The sequence below is a fragment of the Papio anubis genome, chromosome 2, assembly GCF_008728515.1.
Source record: "Papio anubis isolate 15944 chromosome 2, Panubis1.0, whole genome shotgun sequence".
In the NCBI taxonomy this organism is placed as follows: Eukaryota; Metazoa; Chordata; class Mammalia; order Primates; family Cercopithecidae; genus Papio; species Papio anubis.
Genome location: NC_044977.1, coordinates 165,501,725 through 165,524,044, shown reverse-complemented (window position 1 = coordinate 165,524,044; position 22,320 = coordinate 165,501,725). Strand labels below are relative to the sequence as shown.

The window sequence follows — 22,320 nt, the reverse complement described above, 5'->3', positions numbered from 1 at the left end:
AATATAAACCTGCCCTAATTATGTCACAAAGTTACACTAAAAATTAAACGATATTCAGAAATAAAGATTCTGAGATAGAAAAATTTGGACATTTGTAAGTTAATAGAAGTATTGGTTAATAAAGCATTTTAAACAAAAGGAGAAAAACAACATAATTACAAACAATGAAAATGTGTATATATGCTTATAAGAAATACTGCACTAATGGGAATTCTGCTCATTTGTTTAATTTTTACTCTATTTGCAAATATGTAAATTGGGATTACAAGCACAAATTCTATACCAAATAATAGTAAAAAATTAAAGTCAAACCTGTGTATTTCTAAAGCATCTCCCATGGTTGGTATTGCCCTTCTGAGAATCAGCAAACTAGAACTACGGAAGTCGATGCAGGAAATAACCTTAAAATACAGCATTGAAAATAAATGCCAAGTATGTATGGATTATTTTGAGTTATAATGATTGGGAACATTACTGGTGTGTAGTGGGCAAGGACGTGAGATGTTCTGGCCTGGAGAGGATGATCTACCCAATATGACAGCCCTTTACTCCACATGACTTCCAACTGTTTGGGCAGAAAAATGTGGGATCTCCTTTATTTTAATTAATGAAGAAATACTTAATTAAATGAGAGAAAAAAATCCATGATTCTATTGAAAAACCATCAGGAAAATTTAATGTCATGATTTCTTTTTCTTGTTGTTTTTCCCCACTCAATTGTTTCTCCTGTTATTATTTATTTTGATTTCACCACTACCTCACTCCAGGTCTGAGCATAGGAACTGTTGGAACACTACATATTTGCCAGAAGACTCAGTTTCCTCATTTTTTCTATTTTCATAGACTGAAATTTGTGTTAGCATGCTATCCTTACTTGAGTTAGCTATTTCTTAATTTCTGTTGTCATATATTAATGTCTGCTTAAATGAATACTCATCATAATATGAGTTCTTGTTCTATGTCCACTTGTACCTCTACTCTTTTAATCTGCCTGTACTACTTTGATGGAATTATTGTAAATCTAAATTTGTTCATTATAACTAATTGCAAGTATTTATTTCATTATGCATTTTAGTATCCTAATGCTACAACCCTTATGAATTGAAATACACAAGAAATTCTTATAAATGATTTCCTTTATGTTCTCTCTGATATTACAGTTATTGTATCAATTTAATTTTTAAGGTGAATAGGTAGAGAATAAGAAGGTATTATAAATATTTGTCATGGAAAAGGCAATCTTGGGTTAGAAAGCATTGTTCTAGACCAGGGGTTGGCAAACTTTTTGTTTAAAGGACCGATTGTGAAGATTTTAGGCTCTGTTGGCCACAGAGTCTCTGTTGCAACTACTCAACTCTGCTGATATAGTGAGAATGCAACAATAAAACACATACAAAAGAATATGAGTAACTGTGTTAACAATAAGTTTTATCTATAAAAACAGGCAGAAGGATTTTGCCTGACACTTGGTTTGACAATCCCTGCTCTATATTCTTTTTTCTCTACTGTGTAGTTTTTCATTATATACATCCACCCATCCACCACACTTGATTTATACTATACTCTTGGTGAATACAGACTTTGTTTCCATTATTTTGTTTCTGTAAACAATAACTCAGCAAACATTTTGCACATGTCTGCAAGTGATTCTCCACCCCAAAAAAATGCTGAATGCTAGGATATGTGCATTTCAAATTTGATTGATTCTTGCCACATTGTTTTTATTTTTGTTTGCTTTCTAGAGTATAATTTCTGTCCTTATCTTTATGACCTCCTTTAGGCTTTTTCCCATGCTTTTTAAAAATTCTGGGGTAATCACTTAACTTTTATATTTATGTTTTTTACTTTAATTTTGTTTATTCTTTATTTGGCATTACAATTATATTGCTCAAAACTCAAAAGTTCACAGAAGGTATCCAGTAAAATCTTCCCTTTTCTGTGCTCAGTACCCCTTGTGGTTCTCTCTGGAAGCAAATAAGCTCAGCAATATCTTATTTAAATCTCCAAAGACGACCTAAGCATTGTCAAGTAAATATATACACACATACTCTTTTCCCACCTCTTCTGTATATAAACGGTAGCATACTATATATACACAATTAATCTTGCTTATTTCATTTCACAATATGTCTTGGAAATTGTAATAAATGCATAAATTGGCAATGTCTAGAGGCAATTTTGATTGTCACAACTGGGCAGTGGGTGCTACTGGCATCTAGTGGGTAGAGATCAGAGGTGTTGCTAAACATCTTGCAATGTACAGGGCAGCCTCCATAACTAATGATTATCCAGCCCCAAATTTCAATAGTCCCAAGGTTGAGGAACTGTACTTAAACGATATTGTATCAGGTGTCAATCGCGTTTTTCAAATCTCCGATAGTCTAAAAATTTTGATGTGCTAGTTTATCAGTTTTTGATCTGTGTGTTATAATAGCTATTTTTATTTTCTAAAATAAGTTTCTCTCTCTCTCTCTCTATGTATATAAACATGCACACACAACATACACACATATGTATATATAAGTACATATATTTACTGTGGTTATATCTTAATAGTTTCTTCCCTTAACATGTAATATTACTTACTAGTCCTATTAGTATCTTCGTCTTAAATTTTGTATCTCAACTATTTATATTCTTGCACCACTTTTCTTTTGGTTAGTATTTACATAACAGATCTTTTTTCCAATTCCTCTAGTAGTGTTGTATTAGATTTAATTCTATAACTGGCATATTTTTGAATTTAAAAAATCTATTGACTATTACTTATTTTAGCAGGTGAGTTACTACCCATTAAGTGTTTACATTTGAATATTTGTCATATATCTTGATTTACTGCTGTTATTTTTCATCTTCTATTCCCCAATTTTTCTTCCTCATTTGTTTTTCTCCTTTCCTTTTCCTTGTGGATTGGTAATATTTCACATTTCCCTTAGGTTTTTTTTCTGGTTGTTTTGAAATCACTGGGTCCATTAATAGTTCTCTTTTTTCTTTTTGCACAGTTACTTTAAAAATTTTAATAACACAACTAATTACAAAGTTTTCTAGCAATATTTTCTAGGTTCTAATGTATTTACTCTGAACATGTTAAAAGGTGACATACTGCTTTTTAGCCACCTACCATCACTTCCATATGGTCATCATTGTTTAGAATTTTGGTTTCCACCTATTTAAAAAACATAAAACACCTTAATATATTTTCAGTCAATAGTTAATTAAATCTATCAATATGTTTTAGCAGTATCTGTTACAACTCATTTTTATTCAGTCCGTCAAAACAATGTTGTTTATTATCACCCAATGGTTAATCTAATTTGTCAACATATTTTTTATCAATTTTCATTTTAAATTTTGTTTTATCTTGGATCCACTCCTTCCTTCTGGCTTCACTTTTCTTCCTGCTAAAGAACATATTTTAGTAGTTCTTTCAGTGAGAACTAGTGGGTGGTACAATTGTTTTGTTTTATTTTTTGTGAAAATATCTTCACTGTGCACCCTTTCCTCAAGAAGAATGAACCAAGAGAAAGAAATGAAAGAAAAAAGAGAAAGAAAAGAAAGGAAGGGGGAGGAAGGAAGGGAGGGAGGAGAAAGAGAAGAAAGAGAAAAGGAAAGAAGGAAAGAAGAAAGAAAGGAAGGGAAAGATAGAAATCTGATATCAGTCTAATTATTATCCCTTGGTAAGTAAATTTTCTCTTTCAGAAGGTTTGAAGATTTTCTTTTCAATCCTTTATAATCTGCACTGTAACATGTTTCAGTATGGAGTATATATATTTTTATCCTATTCAGTTCCTAAAGTGCCCTTTTGGTCTCAGGATTTATATATATATTCCTTCCATTATGAAAGCTTCTTAGCTTTATACCTTTATTTATATATTCCCTATTACTCTATTCTGTTTTTTCAGATGTCCTATTACATAACTCAGTGATTTTTTGACTATGGTAAATATAAACAGAAAGCATACTTGCATATCATGTTACTTTGACAGTTAGCTTTCTGAAGAGTTCTTAGAGAGACCAAAGCCATCAAAGATACAATTTTATGGCATAATCTATGACTCTCAGCCTTTGTGGTTATAATAGTAGTTAGTAAGGATGTGCAAATCACTTCTTAGTCTCACAGTAAAATGACAAGATATAAAAAAGAACATTCTGTTTCCTTTGAAAGAATATAACTTAGAACCTTTGAAATGGCCCAGTACAAGGGGTCACAAACAATTAAGTGATTTTGTTTTTGTATTTTAAGAATGATATAATGATTACTAACAAAATACCCAGTTAACAGTGGCTCCAATAATAGGAATATTTTATATCATCCAAAAAGGAGTTTGGAGATGCATTGTCTCAACTTTCTGCTTGGCCATCCACATCTTCTTTGCCATATCTCTATGAATGATAACAAGACAGCTACAGTGGTTTCAAAACATCATCTCCTTCTATCTACACATATCAGTGGAAATGAAGGAATGAGGATGCAAATATTTTTCCCTTGCATGTCTTTCTTCTTTTATCAGGGAAAAGAATTATTTCCAAGAAGCTCCCCTCTCCCCACCAAAACAATCTCTTTATATCTTATTGGATAAACTTGGTCACATACTGACCTTCACACCAAAAAGTGAGATAAAGGGAATGAAATTAGCACTTGTTTAGAACAGTCATAATTTATTCCCTGAGTCTGGGCATACTGCTGCCTACATAAAATTGTTTTTTTTTTAAATTTCTCAGTAAGAAAATGGGAGAGATAACTGTTGAACCTACGGATACCCAGCGGTTTTCACCACCAAGATTACAAATTCAAACTATTAATTTCCATATTCATGGAAGAAAGAAAAGGAGGTAGCCTTTCTTTTTCTCATTTTCTGCCTCATTGCCATAAATAAAGAAAAGCAAGTTGAGTGAATTTTTTTCAGAAAATAGAAATTTATTGACTGTAAACTCGAGCAAAAAACCTGATCCAGCAACCAGAAGGCCTGAATCTGCCATCAGTTAGTTATAGCGCCTTGGGCAAATCACTAATGCACAGTTCTCCAACTGTGGTGGAAGAAAGATTGGATTCAATTAATTGCTATACAGTCACTTCTCATTTTAAGTTTCCATAAGGCTTTGAATCAGCAGCTTAATTATATGGGATGATTTTCAAACTAAAGGTAACTCTACAGCCAAACTTTGTAACTAATAGGCAACCTTGCACCCTGTTGATCTCAAATAATTAATGTGGCTTACAAAGGAATTTAATTTAAGAGTCAGAGTACAACCTAGTCGAGATTCACCATTCAGAAGATGGCCAAATAGGAACAGCTCCAACCTCCAGCTCCCAGCATGAGCAACACAGAAGATGGGTGATTTCTGCATTTCCAACTGAGGTACTGGGTTCGTCTCACTGGAGCATGTCGGACAGTCCATGTGGGACAGTGGGTGCAGCCCAACGAGTGAGAGCTGAAGCAGGGTGAGGCATCTCCTCACCCAGGAAGCACAAGGGGTCAGGGAATTTCCTTTCATAGCCAAGGGAAACCATGACACACAACACCTGGAAAATCCGGTCACTCCCACCCTAACACTGCACTTTACCAAGGGTCTTAGAAAAGAGCACACCAGGAGATTATATCCGGCTCCTGGCTTGGAGGGTCCCACGCCCACGGAGCCTCCCTCATTTGCTAGCACAGCAGTCTGAAATCTAACTGCAAGGCGGCAGCTAGGCTGGGAGAGGGGCGCCAGCCACTGCTCAGGTTTAAGTAGGTAAACAAAGCAGCCAGGAAGCTCGAACTGGGTGGAGCCCACTGCAGCTGAAGGAGGCCTGCCTGCCTCTGTAGACTCCACCTCTGGGGACAGGGCATAGCTAAACAACAAGCAGCAGAAACCTCTGCAGATGTAAAAGTCCCTGTCTGACAGCTTTGAGGAGAGTAGTGGTTCTCCCAGCAAGGAGTTTGAGATCTGAGAATGGACACACTGCCTGCTCAAGTGGGTCCCTGACCCCCAAGTAGCCTAACTGGGAGACATCCCCCACTAGGGGCAGACAGACACCTCACATGTCATACGGCCGGGTACACCTGAGATGAAGCTTCCAGAGGAACAATCTGACAGCAACACTTGCTGTTCAGCAACATTCTCTCTTTTGCAGCCTCAGCTGCTGATATGCAGGCAAACAGGGTCTGGAGTGGATGTCAGGCAAACTCCAACAGACCTGTAGCTGAGGGTCCTGACTGTTAGAAGGAAAATTAACAAACAGAAAGGACATCCACACCAAAATCCCATCTGTATGTCACCATGATCAAAGACCAAAGGTAGATAAAACCTCAAAGATGGGGAAAAAGCAGTGCAGAAAAGCTGAAAATCCAGAAAATCAGAGCGCATCTCCCCCTCCAAAGGAATGCAGCTACTCGCCAGCAACGGAACAAATCTGGACGGAGAATGACTTTGACGAGTGGAGAGAAGAAGGCTTCAGTCGATCAAACTTCTGAGAACTAAAGGAGGAACTATGAACCCAGTGCAAATAAACTAAAAACCTTGAAAAAAGATTTGACAAATGGATAGCTAGAATACCCAATGCAAAGAATCAATAAATGACCTGATAGAGATGAAAACCATGACATGAGAACTATGTGAAGCACAAGCTTCAGTAACCAACTTGATCAACTGGAAGAAAGAGTATCAGTGATTGAAGATCAAATGAATGAAATGAAGCGAGAAGAGAAGTTTAGAGAAAAAAAGAGTAAAAAAAAATGAACAAAGACTCCAAGAAATATGGGATTATGAGAAAAGACCAAATCGACGTCTGATTGGTGTGCCTCAAAATGACGGGGAGAATGGAACCAAGTTGGAAAACACTCTTCAGGATATTATCCAGGAGAACTTCCCCAACGTAGCAAGGCAGGCCAACATTCAAATTCAGGAAATACAGAGAACACCACAAAGATACTCCTTGAGAAGAGCAACTCCAAGACACAGAATTGTCAGATTCACCAAAGTTGAATTGAAGGAAAAAATGTTAAGGGCAGCCAGAGAGAAAGGTCAGGTTACCCACAAAGGGAAGCCCATCAGACTAACAGCAGACCTCTTGGCAGAAACACTACAGGCCAGAAGAGAGTGGGGGCCAATATTCAACATAGTTAAACAAAAGAATTTTCAGCCAAGAATTTCATATCCAGGCAAACTAGGCTTCAAGTGAAGGAGAAATAAAATCATTTACAGACAAGCAAATGCTGAGAGATTTTGTCACCACCAGGCCTGCCCTACAAGAGCTCCTGAAGGAAGCACTAAACATGGAAAGGAACAACCAGCAGCAGCCACTGCAAAAATATGCCAAAATGTAAAGACCATCATTGCTAGGAAGAAACTGCATCAACTAGCAAACAAAATAACCAGCTAACATCCTACTTACAGGATCAAGTTCACACATAACAATATTAAGCTTAAATGTAAATGGGCTAAATGGTCCAATTAAAAGACACAGACTGGCAAATTGGATAAAGAGTCAAGACCCATCAGTGTGCTGTATTCAGGAGACCCATCTCACATGCAGAGACACACATAGGCTGAAAATAAAGGGATGGAGGAAGATCTACCAAGCAAATGGAAAACAAAAAAAGGCAGGCGTTGCAAACCTAGTCTCTGATAAAACAGAATTTAAACCAACAAAGATCAAAAGAGACAAAGAATGCCATTACATGATGGTAAAGGGATCAATTCAACAAGAAGAGCTAACTATCCTACATATATATGCACCCAATATAGGAGAACCCAGATTCATAAAGCAAGTCCTTAGAGACTTAAAAAGAGACTTAGACTCCCACACAATAATAATGGGAGATTTTAACACACCACTGTCAATGTAAGCTTTGTCAGAGAGGTTCCAAGTCAGAGGTTCCTGGAATTGAACTCATCTCTGCATAAGCAGAACAAAATAGACATCTACAGAACTCTCCACCCAAATCAACAGAATATACATTCTACTCAGCACCACATCACTTATTTCCAAAAATTGACCACATGAGTGGAGTAAAAAGCACTCTCAGCAATCATGCAAGAACAGAAATTATAGCATACTCTCTCTCAGACCACAGGGCAATCAGACTGCAACTCGGGACTAAGAAAACTCAATCCAAAACAACTCAACTACATGGAAACTAGATAGCCATAGCAAAAGAATTGACTACTGGAGTACATAATGAAAAGAAGGTAAGAAAGAAAGATGTTCTTTGAAACCAATGAGAACAAAGATACAACATACCAAGTCTCTGGGACACATTTAAAAAGCAGTGTGTAGAGAAGTTTATAGCACTATATGCCCCTCAGAAAAAGCCCAGCAAAGATCTAAAATTGACACCCTAATATCACAATTAAAATAACTAGAAGCAAGTAAACACATTCAAAGAAAGCTTAGCAGAAGGCAAGAAATAACCAAGATCAGAGCAGAACTGAAGGAGATAGAGACACAAAAACCCTTCAAAAAGTCAATGAATCCAGGAGCTGATTTTTTTAAAAGATCAACAAAATTGATAGACTGCTAGCAAGACTAATAAAGAAGAAAAGAGGGAAGAATCAAATAGATGCAATGAAAAATGATAAAGGGGATATCAATACAGAGAATACTGTAAAAATCTCTATGCAAATAAACTAGAAAATCTAGAAGAAATGGATAAATTCCTGGACCCATACACCCTCCCAAGACTAAACCAGGAAGAAGTTGAATCCCTGAATAGACCAATAACAGGCTATGAAATTCAGGCAATAATGAATACCCTACCAACCAAAAAAAGTCCAAGACCAGACGGATTCACAACCGAATTCTACCAGAGGTACAAGGAGGAGCTGGTACCATTCCTTCTGAAACTATTCCAATCAACAGAAAAACAGGGAATCCTCCCTAACTCATATTATGAAGCTAAACATCATCCTGATACCGAAGTCTGGCAGAGACACAACAAAAAAAGAGAATTTTAGACCAATATCCCTGATGAACATCAATGTAAAAATCCTCAATAAAATACTGGCAAGCCGAATCCAGCAGCACATCAAAAACCTTATCCACCACAATCAAGTAGGCTTCATCTCTGGGATGCAACGCTGGTTCAATGTATGCAAAACAATAAACATAATCCATCACATAAACAGAACAAAAGACAAAAACCACATGATTATCTCAATAGATGCAGAAAAGGCCTTCAACAAAACTCAACAGCCCTTCATGCTAAAAGCTCTCAATAAACTAGGTATTGATAGGACATATCTCAAAAAAAAAAGGTGCTATTTATGACAAACCCACCCCCAATATCATACTGAATGGGCAAAAACTGGAAGCATTCCCCCTCTCTCTCCACTCCTATTCAACATAGTGTTGGAAGTTCTGGCCAGTGCCATCAGGCAAGAGAAAGAAATAAAGGCTACTCAATTAGAAAAAGAAGCAGTCAGATTGTCCCTGTTTGCAGATGACATGATTGTATATTTAGAAAACCCCATCGTCTCAGTCCAAAATCTCCTTCAGCTGATAAGCAACTTCAGCAAAGTCTCCAGATACAAAATCAATGTGCAAAAATCACAAGCATTCCTATACACCAATAACAGAAAACCAGAGAGCCAAATCATGAGTGAACTCCCATTCACAATTGCTTCAAATAGAATAAAATACCTAGGAATCCAACTTACAAGGGATGTGAAGGACCTCTTCAGGGAGAACTACAAACCGCTGTTCAACGAAATAAAAGAGGACACAAACAAATGGAAGAACATTCCATGCTCATGGATAGGAACAATCAATATTGTGAAAATGGCCATACTGCCCAAGGTAATTTATAGATTCAGTGCCATCCCCATCAAGCTACCAATGACTTTCTTCACAGAATTGGAAAACAACTACTTTAAAGTTCATGTGTAACCAAAAAAGAGCCTGCATTGTCATGACAATCCTAAACCAAAAGAACAAAGCTGGAGGCATCATGCCACCTGACTTCAAACTATACTACAAGGCCTACAGTAACCAAAACAGAGGGATACTGGTACCAAAACAGAGATATAGACCGATGGAACAGAACAGAGCCCTCAGAAATAATACTACACATCTACAACCATCTGATATTTGACAAACTTGACAAAAACAAGAGATGGGGAAAGGATTCCCCATTTAATAAATGGTACTGGGAAAACTGGCTAGCCATATGTAGAAAGTGGAAACTGGATCCCTTCCTTACACCTTATACAAAAAATTAATTCAAGATGGATTAAATACTTAAATGTTAGACATAAAACCATAAAAACCCTAGAAGAAAACCTAGGCAATATCATTCAGGTCATAGGCATGGGCAAAGACTTCATGACTAAAATACCAAAGCAATGGCAACAAAAGCCAAAATTGACAAATGAGATCTAATTAAACTAAAGAACTTCTGCACAGCAAAAGAAACTATCATCAGAGTGAACAGGCAACCTACAGAATGGAAGAAAAAATTTACAATCTACCCTTCTGACAAAGGGCTAATATCCAGAATCTACAAAGAACTCAAACAAATTTTACAAGAAAAAATCAAACAACCCCATCAAAAAGTGGGCAAAGGATATGAAAAGACACTTCTCAAAAGAAGGCATTTATGCAGCCCACAGACACATGAAAAAATTCTCATCATCACTGGCCATCAGAGAAATGCAAATCAAAACCACAATGAAATACCATCTCACACCAGTTAGAATGGCGATCATTAAAAAGTCAGGAAACAACAGGTGCTGGAGAGGATGTGTAGAAATAGGAACACTTTTACACTGTTGGTGGGACTGTAAACTAGTTCAACAATTGTGGAAGACAGTGTGGTGATTCCTCAAAGATCTAGAACTAGAAATACCATATGACCCAGCCATCTCATTACTGGGTATATACCCAAAGGATTATAAATCATGCTGCTATAAAGACACATGCACACACATATGTTTATTGTGGCACTATTCACAATAGCAAAGACTTGGAACCAACCCAAATGTCCATCAATAATAGACTGGATTAAGAAAATGAGGCACATATGCACCATGTAATATGATGCAGCCATCAAAAAACGATGAGTTCGTGTCCTTTGTTGGGACATGGATGAAGCTGGAAACCATCATTCTGAGCAAACTATCTCAAGGACAGAAAACCAAACACCGCATGTTCTCACTTATAGGTGGGAATTGAACAATGAGAACACTTGGACACAGGAGGGGAACATCACACACCAGGGCCTGTCGTGGGGTGAGGGGAAGGGTGAGGGATAGGATTAAGTGATATACCTAATGTAAATGATGAGTTAATGCATGCAGCACACCAACATGGCACATGTATACATATTTAACAAACATGCATATTGTGCACATGTACCCTAGAAATTAAAGTATAACAAAATATATATATTTATTAAATTAATATGTGTGCTAAAATTTACATGTATATTTATATACTGTTTATTTTCCATTTCTGGAATAATATTATTAGTTTGACATCTTATAATCAATTAGGGCAGAATTGTTAAAACGTAGTGCAAAAAAGGTCTGGGAAGGAAAGGTGTTCATAGAACTACAAGAGGATGTTTTAAAAAATATTTTGGAATTTATGTCAACTCCATACAAAAATATAAGGCAGCATGATTACTTTAAATTGAGAAATAATTCAAATGTTTCATGAAGAATGGACCCACAGTCAAATTTGGAGGTGATATATCTCTTTGGGAGAGTCACAACACACTTTGGCATTGTAGGTCTTCTAAGAAGTTTATGATAAAGAAATTTATTTAAATACGATTAATCCGGCATCTCTCAAATTTATTTTTACCTCAGAACTCATTCTTCCCCAGACCACTTAGTAATGCTCTTTTGGGAAGATAGATTCAGAAACATTCTTCCCATATAGATTCACCATAAAGCAAGTGTCTGATTGTAAATTATGCTAGTCAAAACTTAAATATGAATGGTGAATCTGCAATTCTATGAAGAAAGTCATTGGTAGCTTAATGGGGATGGCATTGAGTCTATAAATTACCTTGGGCAGTATGGCCGTTTTCACAATATTGATTCTTCCTATCCATGAGCATGGAAGTTTCTTCCATTCGTTTGTGTCCTCTTTTATTTCGTTGAGCAGTGGTTTGTAGTTCTCCTTGAAGAGGTCCTTCACATCCCTTGTAAGTTGGATTCCTAGGTATTTTATTCTCTTTGAAGCAATTATGAATGGGAATTCACTCATGATTTGGATATATGTTTGTCTGCTTTTAGTGTATAAGAATGCTTGTGATTTTTGCATATTGATATTGTACCCTGAGACGTTGCTGAAGTTGCCTTTCAGCTTAAGGAGATTTTGGGCTGAGACGATGGAGTTTTCTAAATATACAATCATGTCATCTGCAAACAGGGACAATTTGACTGCTTCTTTTCCTAATTGAATACCCTTTATTTCTTTCTCTTGCCTGATGGCGCTGGCCAGAACTTCCAACACTATGTTGAATAGGAGTGGTGAGAGAGGGCATCCCTGTCTTGTGCCCATTTTTAAGGGGAATGCTTCCAGTTTTTGCCCAGTTAGTATGATATTGGCTATGGGTTTGTCATAAATAGCTCTTATTATTTTGAGATACATTCTGTCAGTACCAAATTTATTGAGAGTTTTTAGCATGAAGGGCTGTTGAATTTTGTCAAAGGCCTTTTCTGCATCTATTGAGATAATCATGTGGTTCTGTGGTCTTTGGTTCTGTTTATATGCTGGATTACGTTTATTGATTTGCATATGTTGAACCAACCTTGCATCCCAGGGATGAAGCCCACTTGATCCATGGTGGATAAGCTGTTTGATGTGCTGCTGGATTTGGTTTGCCAGTATTTTATTGATTTGGTTTGCCAGTATTTTATTGCATCGATATTTATCAGTTATATTGGTCTAAAATTCTCTTTCTTTGTTGTGTCTCTGCCAGGCTTTGGTATCAGGATGATGTTGGCATCATAAAATAAGTTAGGGAGGATTCCCTCTTTTTCTATTGATTGGAATAGTTTCAGAAGGAATGGTACCAGCTCCTCCTTGTACCTCTGGTAGAATTCGGTTGTGAATCCGTCTGGTCCTGGACTCTTTTTGGTTGGTTGGCTATTAATTGTTGCCTCAATTTAAAAGCCTGCTATTGGTCTATTCAGGGATTCACCCTCTTCTGGTTTAGTCTTGGGAGAGTGTAAGTGTCCAGGAATTTATCCATTTCTTCTAGGTTTTCTAGTTTATTTGCATAGAGGTGTTTATAGTTTTCTCTGATGGTAGTTTGTATCTGTGGGATCGGTGGTGATATCCCCTTTGCCATTTTTTATTGCATCTATTTGATTCTTCCCTCTTTTCTTCTTTATTAGTCTTGCTAGCAGTCTATCAATTTTGTTGATCTTTTCAAAAAACCAGCTCCTGGATTCATTGATTTTTTGAAGGGTTTTTGTGTCTCTATCTCCTTCAGTTGTACTCTGATCTTAGTTATTTCTTGCCTTCTGCTAGCTTTTGAATGTGTTTGCTCTTGCTTCTCTAGTTATTTTAATTGTGGTGTTAGGGTGTCAATTTTAGATTTTCCTGCTTTCTTTTGTGGGCATTTAGTGCTATAAATTTCCCTCTACACACTGCTTTAAATGTGTCCCAGAGATTCTGGTATGTTGTATCTTTGTTCTCATTGGTTTCAAAGAACATCTTTACTTCAGTCTTCATTTTGTTATGTACCCAGTAGTCATTCAGGAGCAGATTTTTCAGTTTCCATGTAGTTGAGCGGTTTTGATTGAGTTTCTTAATCCTGAGTTCTAGTTTGATTGCACTGTGGTCTGAGAGATAGTTTGTTATAATTTCTGTTCTTTTACATTTGCTGAGGAGTGCTTTACTTCCAACTATGTGGTCAACTTTGGAATAAGTGCAATGTGGTGCTGAGAAGAATGTATATTCTGCTGATTTGGGGTGGAGAGTTCTGTAGATGTCTATTAGGTCTGCTTGGTGCGGAGTTGAGTTCAATTCCTGGATATCCTTGTTAACTTTCTGTCTCATTGATCTGTCTAATATTGACAGTGGTGTGTTAAAATCTCCCATTATTATTGTGTGGGAGTCTAAGTCTCTTTTTAAGTCTCTAAGGACTTGCTTTATGAATCTGGGTTCTCCTATATTGGGTGCATATATATGTAGGATAGTTAGCTCTTCTTGTTGAATTGATCCCTTTACCATCATGTAATGGCATTCTTTGTCTCTTTTGATCTTTGTTGGTTTAAATTCTGTTTTATCAGAGACTAGGTTTGCAACGCCTGCCTTTTTTTGTTTTCCATTTGCTTGGTAGATCTTCCTCCATCCTTTTATTTTGAGCCTATGTGTGTCTCTGCATGTGAGATGGGTCTCCTGAATACAGCACACTGATGGGTCTTGACTCTTTATCCAATTTGCCAGTCTGTGTCTTTTAATTGGACCATTTAGCCCATTTACATTTAAGGCTAATATTGTTACGTGTGAATTTGATCCTGTAAGTAGGATGTTAACTGGTCATTTTGCTCGTTAGTTGATTCTGTTTCTACCTAGTATTGATGGTCTTTACAATTTGGCATGTGTTTGCAGTGGCTGGTTCCAGTTGTTCCTTTCCATGTTTTTAGTGCTTCCTTCAGGAGCTCTTGTAAGGCAGGCCTGGTGGTGACAAAATCTCTCAGCATTTGCTTGTCTGTAAATGATTTTATTTCTCCTTCACTGATGAAGCTTAGTTTGGCTGGATATGCAATTCTGGGTTGCAAAATCTTTTGTTTAAGAATATTAAATGTTGGCCCCCACTCTCTTCTGGCCTGTAGTGTTTCTGCCAAGAGGTCTGCTGTTAGTCTGATGGGCTTCCTTTTGTGGGTAACCCTACCTTTCTCTCTGGCTGCCCTTAACATTTTTTTCTTCATTTCATATTTGGTGAATCTGATAATTATGTGTCTTGGAGTTGCTCTTCTTGAGGAGTATCTTTGTAGGCATTCTCTGTATTTCCTGAATTTGAATGTTGGCCTGCCTTGCTACGTTGGGGAAGTTCTCCTGGATAATACCCTGAAGAGTGTTTTCCAACTTGGTTCCATTCTCCCTGTTACTTCCAGGTACACCAATCAGGCATAGATTTGGTCTTTTCATATAGTCCCATCTTTCTTGGAGGCTTTGTTCATTTCTTTTACCTCTTTTTTCTCTAAACTTCTCTTCTTGCATCATTTCATTCATCTGATCTTCAATCACTGATACACTTTCTTCCAGTTGATTGAATCAACTACTGCAAGCTTGTGCATGCAGCAGATAGTTCTTGTGCCATGGTTTCAGCTCCATCAGGTCATTTATGGTCTTCTCTAAGCTGTTTATTCTAGTTAGCCATTCATCTAATCGTTTTTCAAGGTTTTCTATTGGCTTTGCAATTGGTTTGAACATCCTCCTTTAGCTCAGAGAAGTTTGTTATTACCAATCGTCTGAAGCCTTCTTCTCAACTTGTCAAAGTCATTCTCCATCCAGGTTTTTTCCATTGCTGGCAAGGAGTTGCGTTCCTTTGGAGGAGAAGAGATGCTCTGATTTTTTAGAATTTTCAACTTTTCTGCTCTGTTTTTTCCCCATCTTTGTGGTTTTATCTACCTTTGGTGTTTGACGATGGTGATGTACAGATGGGATTTTGGTGTGGATGTCCTTTCTGTTTGTTAGTTTTCCTTCTAACAGTCAGGACCCTAAGCTGCAGGCCTGTTGAAGTTTTCTGGCAGTCCACTCCAGATCCTGTTTGCCTGGGTATCACCAGCAGAGGCTGCAGAACACAAATATTGAAGAACGGCAAATGTTTCTGCTTGATCCTTCCTCTGGAAGCTTCGTCTCAGAGGGGCACCTGGCAATATGACGTGTCAGTCAGCCCCTACTGGGAGGTATCTCCCATTTAGGCTACTCCGGGATCAGGGACCCACTTGAGGAGGCAGTCTGTTCATTCTCAGATCTCAAACTCCATGCTAGGAGGAGGATTACTCTCTTCAAAGCTGTCAGACAGGGAAGTTTAAGTCTGCAGTAATTTAACAAATATTAAATGGTATGAACACTACCTTCACATTGTAAAGATACAATATTACAAGCAACTATTTTGTCCCTAGTATTTTAACTTATTTGTCAATGATCACTTTTAGGCCACCTTTTTGAAATATTTTATAGAATAAAGGTTTGGGGGAAACAGAGAAATATTAATTTAAGTCATTTTTCTAAATATGCTATAATTGTAGATCAGCTTAAACTCATTCAAAAGAAAGAGCAAGCAGATAACACCAGGAAAGAACAGGAAAGTTTTTACTGCTTATAAAAATAAGTCCATCAACAAGGGATTTCAGGCAGGAGTCACACTAGAACTGCTTGCAGACCAAAATTTCAAATCCTAAATGAATCTTTGCAGAAAGTAAACTGCAAAAAAATGGGAATGGGTTTTCATTCCTTTGTCATGTAGCTAGTAAGGGATGGATATTGCCTACTGGGAGAACCATCTTGCTGCCTGAAGAACAGTAGAAATGACAGTAATAAAAAACACAGAAGAATTTAGGGGTTGCTATCAGGGGAGCAAAAGAGTCTCCATTGGTTTAGTAGAGAAAAGCAGCCTTAAAACGAAATAAACAAAAACTTTTAAAATATCTCCATCAAAAGTATGAGTTTTTATGGGAGTAAATAAGTCATCATCTGTTAATAAACACACAGTAACAGAAGTGGCTTCTAAGGCCAAAGAATTTCAAATATCTAAGAACCAGGAAGAATGGAAAGGAAAGTTCAAGATAATAACTTAACCTACGGGCGCCTGTAGTCTCAGCTACTTGGGAGGCTGAGGCGGAAGAATGGCGTGAACCTGGGAGGCGGAGCTTGCAGTGAGCTGAGATCACGCCACTGCACTCCAGCCTGGGAGACACAGCGAGACTCGGTCTCAAAAAAAAAAAAAAAAAAAAAAAAACTTAACCTAATAACAAAGTTGTAAATAACAATAATAAGATGATGAAATATTTGTTAAGCAGATACTTACATCTATTATTTAATGAAACCCTATGCAATCGTTACTACAAAAAATGAAGGCTTAGACATGTTGAGTGACTGCCCAAATTCTTGAGAATTTTGACCAGGTCATGGAAAGTGTTTTTAGGATGTTAACTTATGTGTGCATCATGGGTGGGTGGAAGGAGACGTCAAATGTTGGCAAAGTAAAAGGATACAAAACCATAGACACACCCAATTTGTCTACCATTTTCATTTTAAATTTTTGTTCAAACTGGAATGTTATTTTCCATTTAACCATTATTTAATAGATCCCTTTATGGTTACAATTTTCTAATAAAGGATAGCTATATTTTTAAATTAAAAAATTAAAAATAAATTTGCCATCTGCCTAACTAGACAACATTGCCATCTAGTGGTCTAAACACACTACAGCTACCACTTCTGGGGTGACAGCAGGGGTCCTATCAAAGCTCTGAAGGATGTGCCCAGTAGATACAATGTTAATAATGATGGCAAGCCATACCAAGAGCACACAAACTCATCCAAAGCAAACGTGCTGACATTCAACAAGAAAACTCACTCTAACCTCAAAGATGTAACAGCTTCACTGAGAAAAAAACAACCAAAAAAAAAAAACCAACTACCACCACCATTGAACCAAGGTTTTGATGTGCCTCACTTATTTATTTATTTTTCTTTGAAATTTTAAGATCCATTTCTTACTCCTGTGTTCACCTACCTGCATGGTAATGTTTTCAAACATTCTCTCATCTTTACAGTAAGAATATAGCCCTCTATCAACATGACCAAGGAAAGAAGCAGGTATCAGCTGCTAATGACAATCAATAATTCAACAGGGAGTCAATCTGTTGACTTAACAGACTTTAAGTTAAGTTTAAGTCCCTGTTGACTTTAAGTCAGGGACTTAAAGACCCGGAATCTGTCCTAGAATGAGCAAGCTAAAGCTAGGCTTTGGTCTAAACAAGATGAAGATTTAAAGGACAGGAAAATAGGAAAAGGCTTACAAAATTGGCACAGATGCAGCTTCAACCGAGGTACCCAATATTCTAGGGATAAATTCTCTTAACAAACATCCTTTGGGGCCTTTTCTTTAATTAAAATCAGATACTCACTGCTTCTCCAGATTTACTGCAAGGCTTATGTAATGCTTTGTTTCTGCAACCAGGTCACCTATTGAAACCATCAACGTGCTGAAAGGGCACGGAAGGGCATGGAGAAAGAACCACGTCAAGGAGTGGACCACTGTCACAACACCACTGGTGGGTTTTTGCCAAATCCCATCTCTGACCCTACAAGTTTAAGATCATGAAGGATGTGAGAACACAAACAAAACAGCTGTTAAATCTTTTTTAGCCCATTTTGGATGAAATAAGTATAGAAACACAGGAGATCAGTTCAGATCTGTTTGAATAAAGGAACAGGAAAAGTTGGAAGAGGCAATTTTCAGAAATCCAAATACAGTATGCGCTTCTCCAAAATTTGCATCAGAGGCTGAATCACGCCCATGCAAATGGATCTTAGTTCAAATTCATGTCAGAAAAATCTGGAACACACTTCACTTCCCATATGCAAATATCCTAGGAAAGCAGCTGTTTGTTCTTACCTATAATAAAAAGGATCTCCACTGCAATGTCACTGACAGTTGTGCTCCGAGTTGTGGATAGGTCGTCATTGCCAATAAAGCAAACGTTGTAAGGTACAGTCACAGCAACATAAAACGTTGCCAACAAAATAAGCCAGTCCCAGCCAGCTTTAAAAGTGCTAAAATGCAAAAGTATGAATTTGGACTTTTTTGCATCAGAAACTTTATACTCCGGAAATGCTGGTTTATCTACAAAAACATTCTGTGGATGAAAACCAAAAGGAGAGAAAGGAGAAACACAACATTAGAAACAAGGATTACACAGTTTGAAACATACACTTTTGTGAGAAGGATCATTCACTACACAATGCAATATCTTACAAGTGACTTTTAAAAGTTGGTGATGCAAAACATCTAAACATCTAAAACTGAGCAGAGATCTTTGTTATAAGGAACAGGAATATGCAGAGTTTAGTCATGAAGCTAAGTGAGTAACCCAGATTTTGTTCATTAAAAAATAAAAAAGACCATTACCTAAGAAGTCATCAAAAAAATTCACAGTTACATGTAATCCTACACACATTATAAACACAAAGCTATATTTACATTCCTATTGTCATGGGAACATTCTGTATACTTATAGATTTCTGATGACAGTCATTATCTAAAGACTACATTTGACCTGATATTTTACTCATGACAGCAATGGTATCTTTCTTTCCAAAAAGAATAGATATATGACCAATAATATATTGTAAACAGTTTACATTTCTTTCCAAATATAGCTAAGTCATGCTAACTACTTTCATTTTTTGCATTGTGGCTGTTGGTGAAGTTGGGAACCCAAACCTCATTACCTTGGTAGACACAGATGCAGTCTGACATGCACCAGACATTGTTCAGATGGTAAAGTAAGAAACAGTTACTTAAGAGTTATTATTCAAGTCAGGGGAGGAGAAAGCCAGTGTTCACTGTGCAGTTGACTAAATGCAGAATAGCTGGAGTTTTTGATAACTGCAAAAGGACTTCACTTTGAATGCAGTTCAAATTGATGAACAATTCCCTTGTTGCTAGAAGACAAAGGGAGGCCCAACAATAGCATGTGTGGAAATTTGACAAGCCTGTGACCAGATACTTGCAGACCTTGCTTTGACCTCAATTAATGAGAAATCCAAGATAGGTAATGGAAACTTATATTTGAAAGTTTAGTTGAATTAACAGAGCAGTTAAAAATTCCAGAATACATATTACTTGTAGGTCACTATGGTGTGTTCTTGTCTCACTCATTGAGGGAAGGGCAGATTAATGTGAAGTGTTCAGGGATCCTGAAGTACCTGAGGATTCAAGAAAGGTTCAGAAACATCAGGAACATCTAGCTCTAAGTGGTGACTGTCAGTGATTGAATAGTTTTGCTACCTTGATATTAATGCACCCCTGTCTGGCATTTCTCTTTGGTAGGTATTTTCAACCCATGTTTCCACTTCCTGTTAATATTCTCACTCAACCCACACAGGCATCTCATAATGTCAGCACTTCGTGGTGGGTCACTGTTAAACTATTTCCAGATGGTCCTTAGATGCCCATCTGCCACTGCATCTATGTTTCATACAATTCCCTGATATTCATCCTGTCTCCTTTGCCTCATTCTCTGGTTTGAAGAAACCAGTTCCAAAGGTAGACTTTGGCATAAAACAGAGAAGAGGAGACGAAGTAGCCCTGTTGGGCTTCTCATAAAAATTCAGTCTGTTATTGGAAGAGGGAATTGAGATCTGTAACCATTAATCTTCCCACTATTGATAAACACTTCTAGTTATAACAACATGATTGATTCTAATCCAAATTTTCCCTGAATATTTACTACAATAAAGAGTTATCAGAAGCCATGGGAAACATCTCATTTTCTATCCACATAAATTTTTCCTATCATATTACAGAAATTAAAATTTTACAGTGTTTGAGGGAACATCGATATCTAGGGGTAATGATTTGGGAAAACTAAAAAGTGAAGTTTTTGCTTTTGTTTTTGTTTATGCTGATAATGAAGCATTAGGGATTCTGTCACAAAAGTTCAGCAATATATCACTTTTCTGTACAAATCAGAAAATAAATCACATGGTTTCATTTTGTAAGCTACTTAGAACATATTTTAAAAATATTTTTAAAAGATACTGAGAATTCAATACATTTGAGATTAGATTTAAATTTTGAAATGTTGTTAACTCAAATCCTGCAAACATCTTTACATAATCACCTGAGTGAAAAAAAATAGATGCTCCTCTTCTTCCACCAGTTTTTGTAACGTTTTATCAAAATCCTTTCAAATGAAAAAAATACTTAAAATTGTAAAGAAAAATTCTACACAGTTGTAAAATTATGCTTTTTAGCAGGAAGCAGGGAAGAAGACATATTATTTGTAACTGTCAAACATGGAGTTTGTCTACTCTAGACGTTAGGTTTATCTTATTTATTAATCTTCAATCATATTTCTTTAGTACCAATGGTGTTTTAGATGTTTAACCTCTAACCTGTGACACCAACAAAATAGTTAACTCCAGTGCCTAATTAAGGTAATTGTTTCCTATTGTTGCAATAGTTCCTTTGAAGCGATCATCTGAATGAGCAAGAGAATGTGAAAATATTTCTACAGTCACTTCAGTGAGTAATGTAAAGCCAGTGTATGCCTTTGATGATTACCACTGTCCCCTGCCGGAAATACGCATTTGTAGCACTCTCCTTTCAAGCTTCTAAGGCTCTAGTGTGATCTTTAACATTTCTTCGTGTTGGAAACATTTGCATCATCTCATTCTTATTTGATTGACAGAATAACAAATTAAGGAAGGTAGAATTTGAAAACACCTTTTTCAAGGTATACCAGGCAAAGTTAGAGCCAGACTAAAATATGTTGCATCTTGATTCCCAAACCTGCTGATGACCTGATGAGTTCATTTGACTATGGCTGAAGCATATATTCCTGTTCCACAGAACTGTATCTGAGAAACAGCAAGGTAAGAGTCAGAAGCACGGTGGCTTTGAATTAGAAGATTAAAGATTGGGTACCACAACTGCTGCTTCTAATAAGTTGAGTTTTTTCCATCATTAAAATGGGACTAATAAAAATCAGACCTAGTACTGGCTTCTATGAGAATCAAATAATATGATTTGAGTAAAAGGAATTTGTAAATAGCAAACGACTATAAAATGTTAAGAATTATTTTTTGTGTGTGCAAATGTTATTACAGCCAGAATTTCCAGAAAATTTGTTTATTTAATAAACTATACAAGTCATTTCCTCTTCTCCCTTCTGTCTTCCTTCTATCTGCCATTTAGCCATTCTACTCTGTTATTCCTGAAAGGAGATGGTGAACAGGTGAACAGGGGAATTCCTGATTCCATACTTTGCTTCAGGAATAAGATATTACCTGTAGTATTAGATATTACCTGTAGTATTACCTGTAGTATTAGAGTCACTGTGCCGATTAGGCATCTTAAATTACTATGTATTATTTTAATACTCTACCCTGATGTTTGTATTTCTTAAATGAATGGCAATTAAGCAAATTAGCTAAGTAATGGGAGTTATACTTTTTTTGAAATCATATTTTTAAGTACTGCTTTGTACTTTGTTAAATCTAAAGGGAAAAATAGCATGCCCAGCAAATGCATTTTAAAGCACTAATTCTTACTACGTTTAAATTCTCCACTAAAAGCTAGATAGTGTCAGCTTTCGGCCTTACAGAATCTGTGGATAATATTTGTTTAGGTGCTTTGC

At 36.7% G+C, this 22,320-nt stretch overlaps 1 protein-coding gene across 2 annotated transcripts in view; it reads right to left on the bottom strand.

The window, feature by feature from the left end:
- The window catches only part of KCNH8 (potassium voltage-gated channel subfamily H member 8), a 385,706-nt gene that overhangs the window by 159,444 nt on the left and 203,942 nt on the right, over window positions 1-22,320 (bottom strand). For both annotated transcript variants that reach the window (XM_017955938.2, XM_003895159.4), the window contains exon 5: window positions 18,573-18,813. In XM_017955938.2, coding sequence (XP_017811427.1) covers window positions 18,573-18,813 — 241 coding nt within the window. The remainder of the gene's footprint in view (window positions 1-18,572; window positions 18,814-22,320) is intronic.